The sequence below is a fragment of the Phaseolus vulgaris genome, chromosome 11 (genome assembly GCF_051622355.1).
Source record: "Phaseolus vulgaris cultivar YP4 chromosome 11, ASM5162235v1, whole genome shotgun sequence".
NCBI lineage: Eukaryota > Viridiplantae > Streptophyta > Magnoliopsida > Fabales > Fabaceae > Phaseolus > Phaseolus vulgaris.
Genome location: NC_143508.1, coordinates 4,191,724 through 4,202,204, shown reverse-complemented (window position 1 = coordinate 4,202,204; position 10,481 = coordinate 4,191,724). Strand labels below are relative to the sequence as shown.

At 27.8% G+C, this 10,481-nt stretch overlaps 1 protein-coding gene across 2 annotated transcripts; it reads right to left on the bottom strand.

Annotated features, from left to right (window-relative positions):
• Nucleotides 1–5,868: 5,868 nt before the first annotated feature.
• On the bottom strand, nucleotides 5,869–10,146 carry CLPP6 (CLP protease proteolytic subunit 6). 2 transcript variants are annotated; one of them, XM_068622996.2, is made up of 9 exons: nucleotides 9,916–10,146; nucleotides 9,771–9,829; nucleotides 9,231–9,300; nucleotides 8,596–8,797; nucleotides 8,451–8,516; nucleotides 8,160–8,300; nucleotides 6,850–6,903; nucleotides 6,532–6,624; nucleotides 5,869–6,153 (listed from the first exon to the last, which is right to left on the bottom strand). In XM_068622996.2, exons 1-9 carry the CDS (start codon nucleotides 10,005–10,007, stop codon nucleotides 6,106–6,108), a joined length of 825 nt encoding a protein of 274 aa, XP_068479097.1. In that variant the 5' UTR covers nucleotides 10,008–10,146; the 3' UTR covers nucleotides 5,869–6,105. The 2 variants fall into 2 exon arrangements, with proteins under 2 accessions (XP_068479097.1, XP_090153349.1); XM_090297223.1 differs by lacking the exon at nucleotides 6,850–6,903 and having other exon boundaries at nucleotides 9,916–10,105.
• Nucleotides 10,147–10,481: the final 335 nt, after the last annotated feature.

Below are 10,481 nucleotides of genomic sequence, written 5' to 3'. Positions count from 1 at the left end.
TTTACTTTTCGTAATAGTTTCGAATTTTTTACATTTAAATAGTATTACAAAGAGTAATCTATAGTAGTTTTTAAAATAAAAAATAGATTACAAAGAGACTTGTATGGAAAATACAATAACTTTTTTCTTCATAAAAGTTAAAAAACAACTAATGTTTTCTCTCTATATATTATCTTGTTTGAGATATTAGTTTCAAATTATATATTTGCACCTCTTTTCATGAATTTATTTTTTATATATTTTAAGATATTTATGACTAATAATATTTTTTTTCATAAATACTCGCCCACAAAGTGTCTGGAAAATATGATAATAAAACTTTGTAAGACAACTAACTGACACATAAGTCTTAATGCTTTGTTTTTATATGAAGAAAAGGAAAAAAAACAAAGTTATATGACACGAAAAGTGAGAAAAAAAAGAGAAAAAAATATTTTTTAAGTGATTCGATTTAAAAAACGAAGGGAAAACAAATAAAAAAATGACACTTAAATTTGATATAAAGATACTTTTGTATTTAAACTAATATTTTGTCGTATTGTAAAAAAGACAGTGTATCATGTAAAATGACGTATTGGATATATTTTTTTTTATTATATATTTTGATGAACTTTTATTCGAAATCTGTCCTCTAATAAAAAATAAACAATATATCTCAACTACTTTTAACACTTTTTTCCCTTTAAAATGATTAATGGAAAAGTCTATCAAGTCTAACCTTAACTTTTTTTCTACTTTAATGTATTCTTTTATGAGTGGGAAAGTCTCATCTCAATCATTTTGAATATTTTTCTGTGACGATGCTTAGTAAGTTTTGTTCTTTGACTTCAATAAGAAAATGAATGGTATTTATAAAAAAACTTTTTAATATCTAAGTCAGTGTTTGATAGTATGTGATTGAAAATAATAAAAATTATTAAATATATATTTTTATCCCAAAATGTATATAAATTATGTTAATATTAATATCGAATATTAATTTTAGTTTATCATAATTTATTGAGTTAATCTTAATATTAAAAAAAATCGTACAGTGATTATATTAATAATTATTTGAAAGAATAGCATGTGTTTGGTAATGGCACATGCATACTAAAAAGTAGATGATTCGATCTATCAACAATAGAATTAATTTTTTTTTTTCATTTTCTTATTTTTTTATCTATCCTACCTTCTTACAACTTGTCATAAACAATAGGAGCAAAAATTTAGGCATGTGATATTGGTTTTAGACACGTTGACTCCATGAAAATGGATGTACGCAAAGGAGCCTATTGAAAAGGAAACCCTAGTAGAGGGTCCACAACTGGATAGTGAAAGTGAGGTAACCTCCCTCCAATCCCTAATAATATATATATATCTCAGACACTTTTCTTAAATGGGATGTTCGTGTCGGATACACGTGTCAGACATAACACTCCTACGACATTCGTAAGACACTTATCGGTTAAATGTTTAAACATATTTGTTAGATTTATGAAAATTATGACACAGGTTTAACGCAATTTTAAAAAGAAAAAATACATTAATTTTCTAAAAACTCAAATTTATTGCATAAATTTCTATTATGATTATAAAAATAAGGAACAAATTCTTTTTAACCAATCATGAAAAAAAAATTTTGCTAAAAAAAAACTTAAACATATTTAGTGCATATAAATCTTTATTTTCAATTTATATAATTCATAATTATATAATATATAGATTTGTGTCCCCGTATCCTACATTTTAGAAAATATACGTATCTTCGTGTCCATATCCGTGTCATATCAGTATCTATATTAGTGTCTCTGCTACATAGCTAATAATACATTCAAAACTCCAATTTTTTATACAATCACATTACAACTTCTAATATTATTATTTTAATATTTTTATATCATTTAATTATAAATTTATCTTTTATTATATATATATATTTAAACTCATCAAATCAAAAATTATATATAACTATCATTTTATTCCTCCAATAGGATCCAAGACCTTAGTCTACTATTATATAACCATTTTTTATAAAATTAAGTTACAATTTTTAATACTATTATTTTAATATTTTTATATCATTTAATTTTAAATTTATCCTTTATTATATATATATATATATATATATATATATATATATATATATATTTTTAACCCTATCACATCAAAAATGTTATACGAACTCTTTCAAACTATCATATTCCATTAGTCTATTATTTCGTTACATTACATTTTTCTTTTCTTTTCTATTTATTGTGTTTGAAAATCCTTGCCTTGAAAGAAATCGTGGTCGATATTTTTCCTATGCAAAGGTGGGTTAGAATGACCTCACATTTCCTTTTGTTTTATGTACCTTTTTCTTTGATTTTTAACCCAATAATTTATTGTTTCATAAAACCACTCATGTAGTCAGTGAGATACACCCGTGGCGTGTTCATTTTTCATTTGAAAACGTTTACTTTTATTATTTCTAATGAAATCTACTTTTTAATGACATCTTTTCTATTTAAAAGACTCAAATTTATACTCTTATATAAAAAATCAAATTATGTAACACTCTTTCATAAAATTTAAAATTTACAATAACTTATAAACTTTCTTTATGTTCTTGGTATTTAGAAAACAATGAAATTCACACTTTGAAAGGACAATTTGTTAAATGCAATGATAACCTTAAAACTATAGCAAATCTACGGTGAAGATTCCAATCGGATTAATAAATAGTATGTGGTGTCCCTATTTATAGTACCTCCAAAAATAAGTTTCTAGACACTTTCCAAAATTATTTCCATCACGAAAGAATTAGACACTTTTCCAATAAAAACATAAGTAGAAAACTAAACATTATTTGAAATGAGTGATTCTTATATATAATGATGAAAAGTACATATACCTCATCAATGAGAAAACCTATATATTATTATGCTCCATAAGATAGTGTATGATTGTCTAGGGCATGGGTAGGAGTGGACCACTTTTCTAAACTTATTTGTCCCACATAATGCATCAATTGGGTTATCTCTCTTCACTATTTTCTGGATGAGATTTCTTGCAAAAATCACCCTAACTTCTTGTCTGAAATTAATGCTTATACAATAATGACCCCATCATATATTTATTATATACATAGCACACAACTTTCATATTTTCATAATTTTCCTTCAAGAAAAATACATTTTGATCTTAGATAAAGGTATGTTTGGTCCACGTTTTTTTTTTAATTTTTAGAAACTTATAAATAGTTATATCTTTTTGTATAAATATTGATGTAACATTTTCCTTTCTGAAAGTTTCAAATCATGACTTAAAAGACAAATAATGGATCTATAATTGTTGAAACAATATATACTACACACCATAGGCATTACAAGATATAATTTCCCTCCACCACACTATCTCGTAAAAATAAGTTAGATGACATCATGTGAACCCACAAAAATATTATAGTAAAATTATTAAATAAAAATTAATTTTAAAAATTAAAATAATTAAATATTAATTAAATATTAAGTTATAACAAAAATATTAATATAAAAGTAGTTTTTATTTTTAATAAAAACATATAAGTCAGTTTCTAAATATAATAAATAATTAATAATTAATATATATAAATTTTGCAATTAATATTGAATATCAATTTATAAACTAATTTATAAATTTTTATTCATAATAAAAATGACTTTAAATATTAGTTAATTTTTAGTTTATAAAATAATATAATTTAGTTATTATAACAATTAATTATTTTAATTATTTTTTATTTAATAATTTTCTTATATTAAAATGGATTTTTATAATTTTTTATAATTATTTTTACTTAATAATTTTGTCTATACAAATGGCAAAATCTGAGAGACACAAATAAATAGAGTTAGGTGCGAAATTATTTTAAATTTGAATGAATAAATAAAATGAGAGTTTAACTAAAATTATTAATATATAAATTATGTTTTACACCATATTTAAAAGAATTTCTAATTAATTTATACTATAATTTTCTTACACATATAAAATTAAACTCATAAAATAAATAATATTTTAATTTTGGTGACTTCTTGATTTAAGTTTGTCCCTATATATCATGTGATGTGAATAAAACTTTATTCATAATTATTTAAATTACAACTAATTAACCCACAAAATTTGATTTTATCATATAAATTACAATTAACTAATCCAATTTGTTTGAATGAACCAACTCAACCTTGTCTGACTTTGGTTAATTTTGTCTAAGTTTTAATTAACATGACATGATCTAAACTGGTCCAATAAAGATCTAGAAAGAATTGATCTGAAATAGATCAAACTCAACTCAGTGTGACATTACCCGACTCAATTGAGTCCAATGTAGCATAACTCAACTTGGAGTAACATATTACCTAACTCAACTTCGAGTAACATGTGACCAACTCTACTAGACTCAATATGGACCCAACATGACTTTCTCTGACATGGCCCAATACAACTTGCTCAATATGGAATAAAAAATTATTATTTTATTAAAAATGTTAAATAATAAATAATTTTCATCATCACTTTCATCAATAATATTTCGTCATCAATTTCTAGAAGTGAGAACACAAAAGTTGTTGAAGAACATGACAAGTCTAACTTATTTTCAATAAAAGTAATAAAAGTTTTATTTAAAATATTTAAATTTATAAAGTATATAAATCTTAATTAAGTATAAATTAAAATATGACGAGTGATTAGATAACACCACTCTTAAAAATTAGTTTTTGTTTTCGCCAAACGTGCTTTGCTCACAAATCCAAAGTAAATTTTCAAGTACCTATGACATACTTATTACATGTATAACCTCGAGAGAGCAAGGTAAAATAACAACAGTTATGATACCACTCATAAAACTTCCACAAATTCTAAATGCTTAACAATTTCGCTTTCAATGCGTCATCTCAAAGGAAACAAAAGGGCGTTTTCTTCCTGCTCTTCAATTCCATAATTACCATTCAACAAAATTGCGTATACCTTTCAAACTTAAACTCTATAGTTCAGACTATAATTCTATATTTCAAATTAAAGAGTTGAGACTATAATTCAGATAATAATTTACTATTTAAAATTGTAGAATTAAAAAAAAAATCAGATTTTCAAGTACTTTCTGAATTCTTCAATTTGAAATATAATTTTGTATTTCAAATCCACAAAATACCTTCCAAACACTAGTTAAGAATACAAAATTATATTTCAAATTGATATTTTCAAATCCAGAAAATATCTCTAATTGTAGGAATATTCACAATAGAAATAGAGCTTCTGAATAATCAAATGACTAGTGTATCTGTTTTAGTTTTGTCATAAATATAAATAAGTTTCTTCAGATTCTGATACCTTCCCATTTCTTCTCTACACGTGTTCACCTTTTTTCCTCAGGTGCTTGTGTAAGCACTTTTTTTCGATATTTTCTTCTTCCACCTCCATACCTTCTTCGTTCACCTCTATACATTTTATGAAAAATCTAATTTACCTTTCTCTGAAAATTAGAAATCATTCAAACTCAACAATTTGAAATACAAAATTATATTATAAATTGCAAAATTTGAAAGATATTTTCGAATTCAGAAAACACCATCTAAACTTTACAGAAATATAAAATTGTATTTTGAATTGAAGAGTTCGAAGATGTTTCTGAATTCTACAATTCAAAATATAATTTTGTATGTTTGAATCCAAAAAGTACCCTTATAAATTATACAACTCATAATATTATAATATTGTATTCCAAATTGTAGAATTTAGGAAGATATTTTCTGTTTGAAAATACCTTTAATATAGAAACTTATTTATGTTTTATGACAAAACTAAAAAATACTCATTTGATGATTCCGAAGCTCTGTTTCTACTGTGAATACCACCCCCAAAATGTGTAATAAGAAACTTGAGATTAAGTAATGAAATAAAATGAACTACATAATTGTAAACAGTTAGATCAAACTATGAAAGTAATTTTAAATAATATCAACTACGGGGAACTAAAAAATAAATAAAATTCTCAAGCTCAACATTTGCGAATTATCATAAGTTAATGAAATTCTACAATATCAATTTGACAAGAATTAACATTTTCAACCTCTTTAAGATATATCCTGCAAATAATCTGATTCAATACTCTGTTTCCAGGACACCATCAATCAGACCAAACTCCAAAGCCTGCACAAAGAAAAGGCAGTAACAAAAACTATCCAGTGAGATATAAAAATTAAAGAACTAAGATCGAAGCAATAATTGCTGCCTTAACTGAAACTAACCACCTTAATTATCTCCTCATAGAAAATAGACAAATAACTACTTAGATAACAAGAACCAAAGGTGTTTTGAGATGCATCAATTTTATAGATTAATTAAGTCAACCACATGGTATAAACTAAACAGATAATCCAAATTTAACTGAAACATTTACTTAATTTTCTTTTCCTCTAAGTTTCATTTACTATTGGAAATACAACAAATTTGGTTGTTTGAGAACTTGTACTCCATTCAATGAACTCATGTCATGTCACAGCTATAGATGGAAAAAGTTCACATTACCTCAGAAACAGACAGAAAACGGTCCCTCTCTGTGTACTGCTGCACCTTCTCTAGTGGCTGCCCCGTAAAAGCACTATACATCTTGTCAATTTTCTGAAATCCAAATAGAATGAGGGATTAAGCATGGCATTCCAAGAACTGTCAAATAAAACTATGACAAGTAAAAAGAAGCCACAGAAAATTGGGCACGTCACAAAGAAAATATGTTAATCGAAGTTTTTAGTTTCACAATAGAAAATTGGAATTCTAAGATCATAGGAGCATTAAAGTTGTCCACAAATTATTAGAATGGTGCAAATCAGAGGAAGAAAGACTAACATGGCGAGATTGAACAGCTTCATTCACTTGGCGTCTGACATCCTCAACATGACCCTGTAGAGAGATTAAGAACAATAAGGGTGTGTTTGCTTCCAAGTGGGAGGAGGGAGGGGAGAGGAGGGAGGGGGTGTTTTTTGTGTTTGTTTCCATGGTTTTGAGAGTGGAGGAGAGGATGAGAGAGAGGGTGGAGGGATTTTTTCATTCTTCACAAAATGAAGAGATTTGTGAGGATTTAATAGGATTGTTGCATTTTACTAAAATACCCTTGTACATGTATTTTATTTTAATATATAAAATTAAATATTACATAAATTTATTTATTATTTATAATTTTAAAAATATTTAATTATACTATTAATAACAACATATAATTATAAATAATAAAATAAAATTATAATATCAACAATATATATATAGTTATATAAAATAACAAATGAATATTATTTTCATAAATTTTAATGTATTTAATTTATTTCAATTTAACACCAAAATATTTTATATTATATTTTTTAATTTTTTATTAAAAATATAAACAATTATGAATATTATATATTAAAAATATTTAAACCTACACAAAAAAAATCATAATTCATTATTTAAATATTTTTTAATAAAAAGGATAATTTTGTAAACTTACAATAAACCATCCTCACAAATCCACTCTATCATCCCTCAATCCAAACAACCTCACATATCCTCACACATCCTCTCCAATCCTCACAAATCCACTCTCTCCCATCCTCACAAATCCCCTCCCCAATCCAAACAGAGCCTAAGAATGGCAATGTCTACTGTGTACTGACCAAAGAAGTTCACATAGTTCTCAAAAATAGATCCTCCCCACTATCAATAAAATTTCATTTGTAAATGCTTTGATACATCAAATTTCAAATTGCAGAATGGATTACAATTACCATGGAAGATGGCTTTAAAGTTCAAACATAACATTAACATTGGAAGATATCAGGCTTCCAATATGATTTTTTGATGATTCATTGCAACTTGTCAAATAAAATTAATGGTCTACTTAAGAGACATATTGGAACATCAGCTCCAATTTCAAGTCTGGAAACTCAGGTCTTCTAGTTTTATTAAAATTTGTAACTTGTAGGAAGGAAGGGGAACATGGCGTGGTTTTTTACCACTTTCCTCATAAACTAGACGGTGCAAAGATCAATTTTTGTCATATCTTAATATTATTATTATTATTATGAAGATATAACTAATCATTGTATTTTTATTACTTTGTTCAGTATGGTAGATTATTCTGTTTCACGACTGTATTAAAATTTCAGAAGTTTCATTCTTACCCCACATCCACTCTGTGGTTGATGTATCATAATGCGAGCATTTGGCATTGCATAGCGCATTCCCTTCTCTCCTCCAGCAAGGAGGAGTGCTCCTTGGCTTGCAGCTACTCCAAAACATACAGTACCAACCTTGGGCTTTATCTGAAAAATGGAATCACCAAATTCTTTCAGGTAAGAACATTGACAACTAAATAGGGATTTAAAGTAACTAAAATAGGAGGGAAAATGTAACTGGACTCAAAGCGAGTGTCTGTGTGTGTATTGGAAGGCATGACAGAACTTTGATCTTACCCAAGACATGCAATCATAAATTGCCAACACTGAATACGAGCTTCCACCAGGGCAATTTAGGTATACCTGCAAACACAAGAAGCTCGATATAAATCCCTTTTCATAACTAAATGAAGCAAAGTAACAACGTCAAGGCTTAACAAACCAGTATATCTGATTTTTCATCAATAGTAGCAAGAGTCACAAGCTGGGATATAACTCTCTGAGCCACTTGTGAATTGATTGGCTGCCCTATGAATATTATACGATTCCTGAACAAAACAGACGACAGATCAAGTGGTCCTTCGGGAGTTATCACTGCTGGTGAGATTGGTGGGTTCCCCTTCTTAGCTTCAATTGCACCATAACTACAAGTAAACTGGAACATCAATAAGTTCTTTATCCATTCACTACTAAATAAAAAATAAAAAAAATGTAGGCAGGGGGCGCTATATGCATGTCTGTGAGAGAATAAAAAATGTTAATAAAAATAATCTGCAGTTTAGCTACTGTGATTCTGTGAAACTTGCAGACACTAACTGTATAGATAGGTCATGATGACTATAGCCATGCCACTGTTTATTAACAGAATGCATTACAGATTCAGTAATACTTCAAGATGCACTCCTTTATAACCTAATTCACCTCTACACAGATACAATTCTCTTTTCCAGTTAATAATCACAGACAAATCAGGTCTTGAACAACGAATGATGGTCCAAAATAGGTATTCACAGGCATCCTACCAAACAACCACATAATACACGAAGCACCTGAAAAAGGAAGTGAACAAAACTTTACCTTGTACTAGCACCATAGATATTTTTCTCATCAAGTTTTAAACGAAAGCCACGGCTTTTACTTGATAACCCTGCACAAAATAAAATATACATATGATACCATATTTTAGCGTAGCTATGTTCATAACTCGTAGGTAAATACGCAAACGAAAAAACTGCTTATTTGTTTAAAGGATTTAGTTCATTAAGAGCTTCAACTTATTAATGAACCATAAGGTAACAATTGTACAGAAGCCTGAGCAACAAGTGAAAATCTTAGCCAGTAGAACGAGGGGTGCAATGTAACTGATATGTGCTAATTTGTGGAATTGTGGTCAAATTGAACCCTTATTAAATATCTTAAATTACGCAAGACATTTCATTATCATAAAACTAGATAAAAAAAAAAAAAAAAAAACCCTATTCCTTCAAAAAAAATAGGGTTAACACACCCAAAGAAAAAGTAAAAACCCCAAAGCAAGGATAAACTATCACAGCCTAGAAAAGGCAACAATTTTCGAATTGCAGCCAAAAAACAAAAGTTGTCAAATTAGAAATTTACCATCTTCTGATGAATTGCCATATGGGCTAGGAAAAGAAGAAGCTATCGAACAGGGGTTTCTGGTGAAATTGGAGTTCAAATTTCAGGTTATGAAAAATAATTGGAAAAAAAAGTGAAAGCGGAATTGGGTAATAGGAATATGAACCTGTGAGAAAATACTAGGTGGGAGGGAGTTCTGGAGCAAGAAGCTATATTGAAGCTGGCACTCGCGGGCACTGACAAAGCTTGAAGCACCATTGCTGAAACTCCGAAACAAGATGAACCGAGATACCAGTATTCTATTGGATCCCACCCACTTTAATGGTTTTCTTCTGATAATATATTTCTGTTTTTATTTTTCTGTTGGGTCTGTTGAGTCCGTAATAAGTTTTTATTCATAGGTTCAATTAGCTTTTCTTTTCCCACCCCTGTATATAAGGCACAGCTACATTCTTTCTAATCACTCATTGAAGACTGTTTCTTCCTACACCTCCATATCTTCTTCTGCCACCTCCATACACAACGTGAAAATACATTTTTATCCTTTTTATGTCATCCCCATATAGTAATTTCCGGATTACATAATTCATAAACTAAATAAGACTTCTGGATTATGTAATCCGGAAATTAATCATGCATATGAAAAAAGACTTTCGGATTATGTAATCCAGAAGCTAATTACAAATTTAAAAAATGACTTCCAGATTACATAATCCGAAATAGTAGAGGGAC

Excerpts from the sequence above, each read along its gene's own strand:
- CLPP6 (XM_068622996.2), bottom strand. The coding sequence starts at position 10,007 with ATGGTGCTTCAAGCTTTGTCAGTGCCCGCGAGTGCCAGCTTCAATATA. Across the intron at positions 8,798-9,230 it reads ATCTATGGTGCTAGTACAAG|TTATGGTGCAATTGAAGCTA; the intron begins GTAAAGTTTTGT and ends GTTTACTTGTAG. Across the intron at positions 8,301-8,450 it reads TTTATGATTGCATGTCTTGG|ATAAAGCCCAAGGTTGGTAC; the intron begins GTAAGATCAAAG and ends TCCATTTTTCAG.